The 14,457-nt window shown below is 44.8% G+C and overlaps 1 protein-coding gene across 2 annotated transcripts in view; it reads right to left on the reverse strand.

The window, feature by feature from the left end:
- LOC130381208 (copper-transporting ATPase 2-like) overlaps positions 1 to 14,457 on the reverse strand; it is a 104,686-nt gene that overhangs the window by 51,975 nt on the left and 38,254 nt on the right. For both annotated transcript variants that reach the window (XM_056588680.1, XM_056588679.1), the window contains 2 exons: positions 12,119 to 12,261; positions 10,788 to 10,991 (listed from right to left, as the gene is read on the reverse strand). In XM_056588680.1, coding sequence (XP_056444655.1) covers positions 10,788 to 10,991; positions 12,119 to 12,261 — 347 coding nt within the window. The remainder of the gene's footprint in view (positions 1 to 10,787; positions 10,992 to 12,118; positions 12,262 to 14,457) is intronic.

Consider the following 14,457-nt stretch of genomic DNA (forward strand, 5'->3'; position numbering starts at 1 on the left):
ATAAACAAATAAATAAATAAACACGCAATTTAAGTTCAAAATTTAAAAAACAAAACAAGACAGAAATAAGAAAAACATTTGGAACAAGACAAGGACAGGTGATGTCAGAATAAATATAAAGGCCGTAAGCATATTGCATTATATTATTATACAATATAAACAATTTTTTTACGACAGTACTTCGCCTGATGCGTACTTTGAATTGGAACAGTACTTGGGCTACGACTGATGACGTTTCACAAGAACGCAAGCACGCAAGTACAGAAAAGAACGCGAATTGAGAAACGGCCTATGACTTTCCGTACTCAACGGCAGCCATCTTAGCTACGTAGCGGAAGAGGCGGAGCCAGGCTGAGCCAAAGTCAGTGCATTTTCCACATAGCCTGCATTAAGTCATTTTGTAGGTTTTATAATTTTTATAGCTTTTTACTCTTTAGCTGCTAGGCGTAAAGAGTTCACCGTTCAAAGCGGGATGTTTATTGCGGGGGAGGAGCCGCGCCGGCAGTCGTGATCGTAATTTCCGGTTAGTGCACCACGGAGTACTCGATTTGGAACAGCACTCACATCTGAAAAATTAACGCACTGAGTGAGTACGTATCCTTTAAGTATACTCATGGAAGTACGGGTATTGGAACACGGGCCCCAGGAGCAGTGCATACTCCCGCAATCCACCAGTGCTCAGCGGCCAAGCCTGGTATTGCAGCTGTTTTAGCGGGATGTGGACCCTTTTTAATAGGTCCATGGTCCATGGTCCCTCGATTCATGTTTGCATAGGAAATTTCCTTACCTAAAAAGATGACCCAGAAATACTTGGAGGAAAGGTGGTTTGAATTAAAAAAATGCTTAGGAAAGGAGCCTCGATGCATCCTGTCGCAGCCGTTTTAACGAGTCTATTGATTTTCTATTCACTCTTATGTCTGACTTGTTTATTGTTTATGGAAATATAAATTGTGAAATGAAAGCTAAATTTTGAATAGTTTATTTAGCATATTATTAATACTATTTATGGCTGCTTTGTTTTCTGATACCTGCTGTAGGTGTCTGTGGGCGGGCTTTACGCACTGCTCAGGTACTTAGGCCAGGTGTGTGTTTGGTTCGGATGAATAAACTAAGTGTCAAGGGAAAAGAGGCGGTGGGTAAAAAAAGTCTTTCGACCGCTTATATAAGTTCACTCGTTGCTTTCAATGATTTATTCGTTTGCCAGTAAGTTTTCCTTTATTTAGAAGAAAGTTTTGTTCTTTTTTGGAGCTGTAAAATAAATACAATCATTTTTTGAAATCGCGAGTGCTTGGAATTGTTTGGAAGCGCGTCGAGCTACCTCGCCTTCTGTACCCACGGCTAAACGAAGAACAGCCGAGACACATCCTTCAAACCCCCTTTAGCATAGTTTTATACCTGAGCAACCTTTATGCAAGTAAAGGAGATAGAGGTATCCCATAATCCTTTACGGCTGCAACTTTTTTAGCCAAAATTACATTAAGTATGCAGGTTGAGAGTTATGCTGATGGTTCTGCATCCATTTCTGGGTCGATTGGTGGGTGTGTCATTTTCCCATGTCGCCTCTACAGTGAAAAAGAGCATATGCAACTTGATCTGTTCGGACCGGGACATTCCGGATGTGACGCAGCGGAAGTATCCTCGAAAATGTAGTCAGATTGTAGTTTCAAAAATGCTTTACGGCACAGACACACACCCAAACACGGCACCGGCTAGATATAACAGGGGTGCAAACTCATCAGGGATGAAAAAGGTGACAAGGACCCAAACCCCCTCGCGGAATATATATATATATATATATATATATACATATACACACACACACACACACATATATATATATTGCATATGCTTCAATGTTATTCCAGTAAAACACAAATAAGTTGCGGCTATTTAGCTTGGATGGTTATCAACTTTCACAACCCCTTTAACTCGTCCTTGATTCTTTTCCGAACAAGGGAATGAGAAATGAAGCCAGTTCTTTGTTTTTTACTTCTGTTTATTAGAATTTGACATGGGTAACTCACAGAATAAACATTTGAAATACTTCCTACTTAACTCCCTTCCCATTTGGCTCCCCCCACCCCAACCCAGCATCCCTTGACAGAAACACAACCAAATATTTAAATAAACCTTTGTATACAATATTGAACTACATACAAAACTAAATAAAATAAACATGTCGTCAGGTACACAAAAATCTCAAATCTTTTTTGCCTTTTTTGCCTGTACCAGTACTTCCAGTGCCTTTTTCCGTTTTTGAGCGGTTATGTGCCTCAATTTGGCTTGCCTGTCCTCCTCCACTGCAGTCTTCCTGCTTTGCGCGCCACTGGTAGATGGCTGGCACTCAAACTCTTCCTGCCTCTCTTTTTTTTTCAACATGGCCTGTTGTCTGCGAGCCTTGTCCAATGTTCCTGCAGTGTGGATGTTCCTGCAGAGGACCTTATCGACCCTGGAGAGCTTCACATCATCTCTCTTAAACATCTGGATGGCCGTCTGACTCCTGGACCTGAGGGCATATTTGGTTGTCTGGATAGCATTGTAGGTTGCCATGCTCATTTTGGTGCTTTTGTTGGTTATTATGTCTCCCATGGCACTGAATGATGATTCTACCATGGGTCCGTGGAAAATGGAGAGAGCCCCTCGAACCACATGGTTTAGGCCTGGGTACCTGCCAGTGTCCATCACTTTTGCCCACCAGTTCACCATGTTGTCACCATCGCTGTACAGGGGAAGGGTAGAATCCACATTGAATTTCACCACTTCCAATGGCACGTCACACTGGGGTGGCACCAAGTGGCCCATCATCCCTGGCCCTGACAGCCGCTTCAGCAGTATTCCAGTCTCTGAGTGGCCTCTTACCAATGGGTCCAGAGCAGACAGTGCCTGTAGGGTCCTGCTGTTCAGTGGCAGCTTTTTCTGCATGTAGGCTGCTGTTGACATGTATGCAGTCTTCACTGTGTCGAGAAACTGCCGCACAATCGGATGACTTGGATTTTCTGCCTTGAGTTTCTCAGCCACCGGTCCGACATAAAACTCCCTGAGAGGCAGCATTTTGTCCCTGAACTCCATCTCCATGAGCTTCTTCGGTGTGGTGTGAAGATGCTCAGCCTTGACAAAGCATGCCATGAAGTTGGTGACCACTCCAAGCTGCTTGTCATGCAGTTTGTGGACAAGGGTTTGGCTACCCTGGAACACCATCACATACTCCTTGAGGATTGGAAGGACACCAAGGTAAGCGCTCAGCTGGAGGTTAGTGTTGAGACTCTCGAACCAGAGTTTCTTCACCACCCTCTCTTTTCTGTCCTTACCAACCTGTGTCATTCCTTTTTTGGAGAGATCCTGGTGGAAATAGTTGATCCTGGCCTTTGCCCGCTCACCAACACTATGGTCCTTGTAGATCTCCTGTAGGACTTCTTCGTAGAGGGTCTGGTCTGCCTTGCTAAGGAATCCATAGTAGAGCACCTTGTATGCCGGCAACATTCGGCGAGTGCTGATCCCCACATCATAAGCCGACAGCCACCGATGTGCCACAAACCGTTGTGGGTTCGTTCCCTGAATGCCCATAAACTCACAGATCTCAATCAGGTATTTCGACTGGTCTGAAGCCCACTGGTGGTCTGTGTGTAGGTCAGAAAAGAGCTGCTCTAGGTGGTGGCCGAAGGGGGCAGCAAACTGTTTGGCGGCATTATGGATGTGGTGGCAAGAATCTCCATCCACATCCAAGAGTTTTTGGCAGTGCGTCCCTCTGATTCTGGTCTCCAGCCCAGACTTGCTCCCACGCATGACATTACAGGAGTCCATCATCATACTGATGAGGTTGGCAAAGGGAATGTTATGGTCATTGAAAAAGGTCACCAAGGCCGTTTCCAAATATTGAGCCGTTCCCTTTAGGACTTCAATGGAGCCAAGGTGTTCAACAACCACATGCTTAAGCTCCTGATTAAAGTAGCTCACAAGAATGGACAACACCTTCTTATTTGAGTTTGATGTGCTCTCATCTAAATTAATTGAGAATGGTGTTGATCTGATGCGCTCATACGTCCTCTCGGAGAAGGTGTGCCCCAGGCCCTGGACCATCTTGTAGGAGGCAGCAGTCCGGGACAGCTTCATGCCCGTCAAAGCTGGTTTATCCCGAGCCAGTGTCTGGGCAAGCTCAACAATGACAGGAGCTACAGATAGGGGGAGGGAATGTTCTGCAATGGTTCCAAGAACCAGTGCCTGAAAAAAAAAAAAATTGTTAGTATTTTATATGATACCACTTGCAAAGCACATTCTTTATTAAAAAAACGATTTCCTTGTCTGCTTATCTAGGCTTAATGTAAGGATCTATGACAACAACTAGCACATACTGGCTAACCAACACTCACTTCTGCATTTGCTACCCTTTCAAAGAGTGGTACTGGCACCTTCACTCTTTCCCTCATCTGCTCAGGGCCTGGCATTGAGGAGCTCTGCTGTGATGGGCCGGGCATTGATGATCTCTGTTGTGATGGGCCAGGCATTGATGGTCCCTGCTGTGACTGGCCCTGAGTTGTTGACACTAATATGCTACGTGTGGTCATAATACCCACCACCTTTTGGGTATGTTTTTCTGTTTTACAGTGTGCCAAAAGGGCATGGGAGCCCTTGGTAGAATAATTTATCTCTTTGCAGCAGAGGCTGCATCGGGCATGGCCTGGTTTGTCAATTTTTTTGAAAAATTGAGAAAGTGGAAACACATATTCTACTCCCTTCACATTGCTCTTAGAGTCTAGCTTCAGCCAGGACCAGGACCATTTGCACCTTACTCCTGCCTCTAGTTGAGCCACAGTAATGGCATCCTCCTCCTCAAAATCTCTCATTCTGAAAACAAACTGAAGTGGGAGAGTGGTAAATTTGCTAGCTAGGCTTTCATACTTAGAACAACTAAAACGTGCTTTACATTGCAATAAACAGGCATATTATAAAACAGTTAAGGTATAAAAAGGCATTTTAAATATTGGCTAGCTAACTACGTTGGCAAGCCAAAAGAAAAAAAACGAACTTGAAAAGGTAACCTGCATAATTACTTATTGTATTGTATATAATATACAGATTGCTTACCGTAAAACGAGAGCAGCTTCCTTAAGTGTTGTAACGTTGTGTCTTGCTGGACAGCCGGCATGAAGGACCGTTGTGAACAATTTTTTCTATATTTTTGCTAACGGGACGTAACGGTGCGTTTCAACGCGTAAGTCCGCCTCGTCATCATTGAACAAAAGTCATTATGAAACGCAAAAAACAAATAATGATCAAATAAAATACATATTAATATGTATCTACTGATCTGTGCTTTAAATGTCATTTTTATATGATTACAATGATCCCAAACATTTTAATAAAATCGCTGAATTTGACCATGTCCTGTTCATACAGAGAGGAGACTCGCGAGATGAGGCAGCGACGATCCCTCACACACTGGGTTGAGCGCATGCCTTTTGCTTTCTCATTGTTTGTCATCCCTGAAATATTCGTATTTTATTTTACAATTTATATTTGTATTTTATTATGTCGTTTGTATCCATAGAATAGGTAGTGTATTTCACGTATGTGTAGAAGCTATTTAGACATAAAACCACAGAAGTAGGGGTGCAACGGATCAAAAAACTCACGGTTCGGATCGTTCCTCGGATCAGAGTCACGGATCGGATCATTTTTCGGATCAGCAAAAAAAATAAAAAAATAGCGTTTGTGATTGCTTTAGCCCGGTCTGATTGTGGAGGAAGGGGCTGCTTAAATGCCGCGGTGATGAGCGGTTGTTGAGCCGCTTTCGGTTTCACTCCTGTCAGTGAAACACCCGGGTGATGTCGCTGTAAATGCGTGGCCATGCTCGATGTGTTTTTCTTTGTTAGCAATCGCGATTCGCTATGTCAGCTACGTGTTACGTCTGTGTGGTAACCTAGGCGACAGGTTTGTGTGGCAGCGCGAGTATATGGAAACAGACGTAGCACTGGAGGCAGCAGAACGTTACAGTAGTCACCGAAGTCTAGCCTACTTTTATTTTCCTGTTCCTGTATTTGGCTGTGTGTGGACTGAACATGCGCATTTTTTTTTTTTTCATAAATCAATCCGCGGATCATGCGTGTGCCGAACCGAAATAGATGATCCGAACGGATCACGGATCAATGATGATCCGTTGCACCCCTACACAGAAGGCATACCTAACCCAAACGACGGAACATAAAATAACTCGATCGACTCCTCACATTGAAAGACAAACTGCTTTGAAAATATTTGGAACCTCAAGAATAGATTTGACTCTGGACGAACGGAATAAATATTAGCAAGGGGAGGTAGGGGGCTTCTCACCCCTCATTCGCTAACATTACATCGATATCAGAGTAAGCCTTTGCTCCGTTGATTTTCCATTATTTATTTTAGTTTTTTTCTTTTAATGTGAAGGTATGGTAGGTACATTTAACGTTGTTTTCTCGCTTAGATTTTTCAGAAATAGACACTGTACTATCCGATAACACCGTTTATTGTAACCAGCAAAAATGGTTGTGATTTGCGATGCGCATGTCAGCGAGCTGTCTGACATTAGCACGTTAGCCTACGTTAGAAAGCCTGACGTTTTTGAAGCGTAACAACGTCACTCCTGTCTAGTACGGCATCAAGGCAGCTACAGACCCGAAGATGACATGATTACACGGGTTGGCCAAACGAACAAGCTTGGAATAAATATTTATGACAGCTTGCGTTCGCCGATTACTTGGACCCCCCCCCCCCCCCCCCCGAAATATTTTTATTGCAGATCTCCATGAATCACACAAATGACCTTTTTCGGAACAAAAACGGCGAATTTCGCCGAAAGGTGACAAGTTTGCATCCCTGTATAAACAGCCAGTTGCGAGGCAATTGTTGCATTCATCATGGATCAATCGACTAATGGTACGGCCACACCAACCACTCGCGTTGGATAACGTGAGTAACGCGCCTAACCTGACGCTTGATCATTGTGTGTCACAAAAATGGTTCAACGCGTCCAACGCGCCTGTGGCTGCGCTAGAGTCCGAGGTAGGAAACCCAAACGCCGCCGTGTTTGGGTGCATGATAGAGTTTAGATCGGGTTAGATTAAATAATCTCGGATAAAAATAACGATCTCATCTCATCTCATCGTCATCCGTTTATCCGGGGTCGGGTCGCGGGGGGAGCAGCTCAAGCAGGGGGCTTCAGACTTCCCTTTCCCGGGCCACATTGACCAGCTCTGACGGGGGGATCCCGAGGCATTCCCAGGCCAGTGTTGAGATATAATCTCTCCACCTAGTGCTGGGTCTTCCCCGAGGTCTCCTCCCCACTGGACGTGCCTGAAACACCTCCCAAGGGAGGCGCCCAGTGGGCATCCTTGCCAGATGCCCGAACCACCTCAGCTGACTCCTTTCTAAGTAAAGGAGCAGCGGCTCTAATCCGAGTTCCTCACGGATGACTGAGCTTCTCACCCTATCCCGAGACGCCAGCCACCCTTCTGAGAAAACTCATCTCGGCCGCTTGTACCCGCGATCTCGTCCTTTCGGCCATCACCCAACCCTCATGACCATATGGGGAGGATAGGAACGAAGATCGACCGGTAGATCGAGAGCTTTGCCTTGCGGCTCAGCTCTCTTTTCGTAACAACGGTGCGGTAAAGCGAACGCAATACCGCCCCCGCTGCTCCGATTCTCCGGCCAATCTCACGCTCCATAGTACCCTCACTCGCGAACAAGACCCCGAGGTATTTGAACTCCTTCACTTGGGCTAAGGACTCATAAATAACGATAATCGGGTTAAATAACTTCACATGGTGTGTCTGGTGTGTTTCCAGCATTCGTAGTGTTGATCAGCAGAGAAATAGTCTGCCAAGACGTTGAGGTTGCTTAGCAACCAGAGACTCTGTCAAGTGAACGGAGCGTTCACTCTTCGTCATAACTATCAAACCAAACATCCTTCACATTCACCGAGCGAACATTATGAAAGTAAAATGCACATTTCTCGCTAAAAGTGTTTCCATAAACGCATTTAATGGTGTAACTATGTTACTATTTCCACTCAGAATAAAGAAAGATGTCGGCCGTATGCTTCTGTGCAAGGGTCACTACTCTCTGCCAGTGACGTCGGGTCAAGCTCCACGTTGATTGGCTATCGTGGCTAAGCGTCACGCGTTGAAGCGTTGAAGGTTCAATTTTCTGAACTCCGGGCGTTGGTGCTTTACGGCACAGACCCCCAAACACGGAGCCGGCTCGATATAAACACAAGTAACTAAGGGATTGTTATATTCATCATAGATCAGCCGACTAAAAAGAGACAGAGAAACCCAATGTCGGAGGAACAGAAGAAGAGAAAAGGGAGACTGACCGACAGAGAGGCCAGACACGAGTAAACGTTGGGCAAGCTTTTCAAGAATAGCGTGAACTGAAAGAAAAAGAAGACTGCAAATCAGACGCCGACTCGGCCGTGTTGCTTTTGAAATTGAAAGTACCCTTGGGTGAACTTTGTTTTCGTGGTATTCTTGTAGTCTCTGTACAAATGTGTTTGCTCAACCATTTTGTTGTGAGCCCTGTAAAAATTGTTTTCTCGACCGTATTGTTGTGAGCCCTGTATGTTTCTAGCTTGCTTGGTTGCAACCATATAAACACCTTTGTTTCCATGGGTGTTTTGCTGTTCGTCTGTCTCGCCCCCCAGATACAGACTGAATCCCCGAATCCAGGTTCTTGTTTATTAAGATTATGTTGGCCAAACCTCTTACACTGATTGTTCTGTTCAACCTAAGATATAACAATTATAATCTAGGATATAAATTCTCCCCGTCAACTATAAAAAAGGATGGATTTATGTTTATTGCAATACAAATACACCATTTTAAAAATGTATAACCTTGCCTACACTTTATGAACATCTACTTCGGACATGGCTCCACACATTCGCCGGCTTCTTTGAAAACAAATGCACATGGCTCGCGTAGAAGTGCATGGGGAAGGGTCGTCAACGAGTTGTTACGACAGTGTTGTGAAATATCTACTACGAAGCTGTAGGGGGCGCTGTGTAGAGAAGTGTGCATGCCAAAACCAAGAAAACAGCGAAGAAATCCCCGAAGTTGCATAGTGGGCCTTTAAAGCAACATGCCACTGATGATGTTTACGGTAAAGACGGTGAGAGAAACGGTAAAGCAGAAGAAGAGAAGAGAAGAAAAAACCATTGATACAAATTCCAGAAACATTATTTGATTCCAAATGAATTCATTTATGCTGGTTACTAAGCAAACAATATTCACGGTAAAAAATAAAAGTCAGTCTTCACATTTAAGAAAGGCAGTCGATTTTAACATCTACATAAATTTAGCCTCTTTTTTTTCCCATGTGAATTGGGATTCAAGTCGCTTATTCCCGTTGGCCAAGTCCGACCCAAGTGATTCTCACTGTTGACGGCAACCTGATTGAAATCAATTGGACAAGAACACATGCATCGAAAGAGCGTTTGATGTAGTAAAACGACGCTAGAGGTTAGCAATACTCGCCGTCACGCAATGACGTCGGTTAAGAAAAGTGGAGTCGAATTCATTTTAAACTAGTGATGGATTGAATGATTATTTTCCTTGATTCAGTTTGCGTCGGTCAGTTTGCCAAGAAGATTCGTTCAGAATCGTTTGTTCGTTCAGTCGAGTCTCCGGTAGCGGTGAATCGATCATGGAATGCACGGTTCTCAGCTGAGTCGGTCAGACTCGGCTCCTCCCTCGTTCTCACTCCAAATGATTGTGAAAGTTGGTCATCAATCAACACAACATTACAACTTTAATCAAACGCAGTGGGATGGGGGTGTAAGTTGATTATTGGATGTTTAACATATCAGCAAGATAATAGACTTGATTTAGCAATGATGGTGGGGGTCGCGGGTGGAGACAGACCATGAAAGAACGAGACAGATTGACGAGACATTCAATACTTCCATGGTCGGTAAACAATGCGACTGTGCTCGCTCAGACCTCTCGCTTATGATGCTGCAATGCTAGAAAATAAGAGTATTTCTGCATCCGGCACGTCATGCACTAGGGCTTGGCTAGGCGCCCAATAAGGCAAATCTCTCCTTGATGTTGCCCAGCGCCATTGAGCAGTTTTCATAGGAATGAATGGGCGCCTTTTTTTATCAGCTGTCCTTTCTTTAAAAGGAGACATATTATGCCATTTTTAAAACAAGTAAACATAGTATTTGAGTTCCAGTACCTTCCGCCATTGTACTTCAGTTTTATCAACAGCCTCTGTTAGCTTAGCTTCAGACGCTATGGATGTTAGTTTCTGCTGGTGAAGTCCCACCCACTGGCACTGCTCTAATAGGTCTGTCGCGTCAGTGGGTCCCACCCCCCTACCCTAGTGCTTGTAGTCTTACGAGAATCCTCCCCTCTTACACTTCCCATTTACTTCTACGCAAAAATCGTCATATTGTGTCATCTTAAACAGGAAGTGTTGGAGATCGATACAGATCTCTCCAGTCTCTCCAGAAAATAAGGGAATGATGCACGACCATTCAAAAATATGAGTGGGTTTCTAACGATACAAAGCTTAATGGAAATGGGCAAAGTTTTCCTTTAAGGAAGACGATGTGGAAACCTTTGAAAACTTGGAAAATAAAAGAGGGAATATTTGTCCAAAGGAAAAGAGTTGTGTATTGCGTCCTATGTTTTGCTCTTAGCCATTTTACCTGTTCAGGCAGACATTGAGTCAGAAAAGCCAGGAGAACTCGACAGTTAGTAATGCAAATATTGTTACGAAAGTATGAAAAACGGCATTCCCGAGCTCACCCGGATCAGGACAACGTCGGCGGCCTCGATGGCCACGTCGGTTCCCGTGCCGATGGCCATGCCCACGTCGGCGCGCGCCAGGGCGGGCGAGTCGTTGACCCCGTCCCCCACCATGGCCACGCAGAGCCCCTTCTCCTGCAGCTCCTGCACCTTGGCCACCTTGTGGGATGGCAGCACCTCCGCAAACACCTTCCTGATGCCCACCTGGGGGGTCCGGGGAGACACACGCACAGTCAGGGGCTCAGGGAACCAAACTGAAAGACAGACAACTAATTCAGCCATTCGAAAGAACTAACTGAAAGACAGACAGGAAGACAATTAATGCATTGATTATAAAAACTAAAGAGAGAGAGACAGGCAGATGATCAATATAACAATTAAAAAAACTGAAAGACAGACGGACAATAAGTCTGTCATGGTCCGCTCCTGATTTTCCCGTTCACCTGCCCGCCAAGCTGATCTCACCGAATTAGCTCAACCACCTTCACCAGTGCTCCCTCTATATAAATCCTCTCTCTCTCTCTCTCTCTCTCTCTCTCTCTCTCTCTCTCTCTCTCTCTCTCTCTCTCTCTCTCTCTCTCTCTCTCTCTCTCTCTCTCTCTCTCTCTCTCTCTCTCTCTCTCTCTCTCTCTCTCTCTCTCTCTCTCTCTCTCTCTCTCTCTCTCGAGTCTCTGCCAGATCGTCTCTCGATACTCAGAGCTTTCCCGCAACTCCAGAACTGTTCCTCCAACGCTGATCCTGCCTGTTACCGAACCCTCGCCTGTCTGACCACCCGCCTGTTGTCGAGTCCCTGCCGGCCTGTCTGCTCCCCTGTTCCCAGCTCCTTGCCTGCCTGCCCTCCTGATATCGACCCCTCGCCTGCCCGACTACCCGCCCGCCGACGGTACCCCAGTCTACCTGATTGCCTGCCGGTTCCCTAACTCTTGCCTGTCCCCGTTTACTCTGCCTGCCCGACCCTGATCATCTGTGCGATCAATAAAACCTTTGGACTGCCCTGTCACCTTTGCCAGTCTGTGCACTTGGGTTCTGCCTAACCCCCCCCCTTTACAACGTCAAGTCAAATGAAGACAAATAATCAGACATCCACTTAAAAAATAAAGAAAGACAGGCAGACAATAATTGCTAGACATAAAAAAAATAAAGACAGACGGACAGACAAACCAATAGGAAAGTATCAATACACCCATTAAAAATGCCAAAAGCAATCCAAAACGAGACCAACCCATCCCTAACGTACTCATCTCCAAGTTTACTTCTTTGCAATGCATTCAGACCGTCCATGTGTATGCATGTGTGCGTGCGTGTGTGTGTGTACATGCGTGTGCGTTCACCTGTGCGGCGATGGCCTTGGCGGTGCGCCGGTTGTCCCCGGTGATCATGACAACCTCGATGCCCATGCTCTGGAGCGTATGCATGGCCAACGCTGACTCCGCCTTGACTGTGTCGGCAATGGCCAGCATGGCGCACATGATACCTACACACACACACAGACAGATGTGAGAGCGCACACACACACAAAAGTTCACTGTAGAGCTTAAGAAAAACCTTTACCTATAGGGACAGCTTTATTCTAAAATATAGTACAGAGATATATATATATATACATATATATATATATATATATATATATATATACATATATATATATATATACACATATATATATATACACATATATATACATACATACATACATATACATACATATATATATATATATATACATATATACACATTAGTTTAGGTAAAAAATGTATAGTAAAACATCTGTATCCTCTTCGTCTATTTCGCTAATCTGGGATATAGTACCGATAGTAGAAGTACAGTAGTAGAAGTAGTAGTAGTATTAGTATAGTAGTAATAGTAGTTGTAGCAGTAATGGCAGTAGTAGTAGTAGCAGTAGACACAGTAGTAGTAATGGTAGTAGTAGCAACAGACCCGGCGCCAGAGCAAATCTATACAGGGGGCACGTAGATTTTGTGGCAGGGCCCGCATCAATATTATGACAGACAGGTGTAGCCAACAAAAAATCTAAATTGCAACAGTCCACAGCAGCACAAACACATCAGCATGGCCAACAACAGCATTGCCTTAAGACGCACGCAGTTCGCAAATAATAGCCTACACATTAACACACACACACACAGCCAAATACAAATCACATTTGCATTGTGTGCGCGGCGGCAAATTAAATACCACAGACGCCAACAGCAATATGCTGCGCCACGCAGTCGAGCAGTAAACATAAACATACAAATGATTCGCAACATTGCATCATGTGCTCGGCCAAAACATTGTCACATAATCCAATGAAAGCGCCGGTCGGGACCCATGATGTCGGCATGTGAACAGACTTTGTCTCTTTTCACCAGAATTTGTAGGAAATGAGCGACAAAAACTACCAAAACAATTACCATAACACAGTGATTTTCGCTTTACATAGCTTCAGGGCCTGTGTCCAAGTTGGGTTTATTTTATTTTTTTATCGGTTGGAACCAACACTGTCTGTGTTCTCGGGAGTGGCCGGGGCATGCGTGTGTGCAATGGGAGAGAGAACGCTTTGTGTGGAGAGAAAAAAGGAGGCACGGGAAAACGCCAAAGCCAATGCAAATCTTCGGCTCATTATGATGCGAGTCAACGTGTCAGAGGCAGGAATCGGCTGTGCGATCGACTTTTACTGTGGCTTTTTAGCGGCGGCTGTTGTGCTGAGGAGAGATGCCAACTGCGCTTTCCTTTTAAGCCGCCGGGGGCAGAGGAATAAAGTCTGTGGTAAACACATCAGAGTTCGGTCTATTCGGGTCGGAGTCAGAGGTAAAAGGCAAGGTCTCGGAGGAGAGGGCTAATGGCGGCTGTGTTGTTACAGCTAGCGGCGGGAACTCAAATCCAGCTCCAGCAAGAGGCTCAGCCCGGTGAGGGTTTAAGCTAACTTTACTTGCTGTAACTGCAGGGGTTTTTTCCGGATAAGTAGGCCCATTAGTTTTTAACCAGCGTCTGACATCCATTTTCTTTTTAAAACACCAGGGCAGGCTAGGCTACTAATTTGAATTTGCCGGTTAACGCCGTCGTTCCGTGTGACGCATTCTTAATGGTGATAGTTTACACATATGTCAATCGCATAGTCTTTATTTTCTACACATTTTTCATTTAGTTTAACAATTAAATTTTGAGATTTTTAATAGTATCTGACATCATATATATCTTAGCATAAAAAATAAAATAAAAAAGTAAAATCCATTTTATTTTTACAAGGGCAAAGACATCAAATGGGCGAGGGCAAAGACAACAAATGGGCGGGCCCGGCCCAGTCTGGCCCGCCCTTGGCGCCGGGTCTGAGTAGCAGCAGTACTAGTAGCATTAGTAGTAGTACTAACAGTAGCAGTAGTAGCAGTAGCAGCAGTACCGTCTATGGCCAACATCTGTATCCTCTTCGGTCTATTTTGCTAATCTGAGATATCCAAATAGTACCGATAGCAGTGCTGGCAGTAGCAGTAGTAGAAGAAGTAGTAGTAGTAGTAGTAGCAGCAGTTGTAGCAGTACTGACAGTAGTAGTCGTAGTAGCAGGACTGGCAGTAGTAGCATTAGAAGTAGCACTATCAGCAGTAGTAGTACTAGTAGTAGTAGTACTATTACTAGTAGTTCTAGCAGTAGTAGTTCTAGCAGCAGTAGTAGC

This window comes from Gadus chalcogrammus, chromosome 4 (assembly GCF_026213295.1).
Source record: "Gadus chalcogrammus isolate NIFS_2021 chromosome 4, NIFS_Gcha_1.0, whole genome shotgun sequence".
Taxonomy (NCBI): domain Eukaryota; kingdom Metazoa; phylum Chordata; class Actinopteri; order Gadiformes; family Gadidae; genus Gadus; species Gadus chalcogrammus.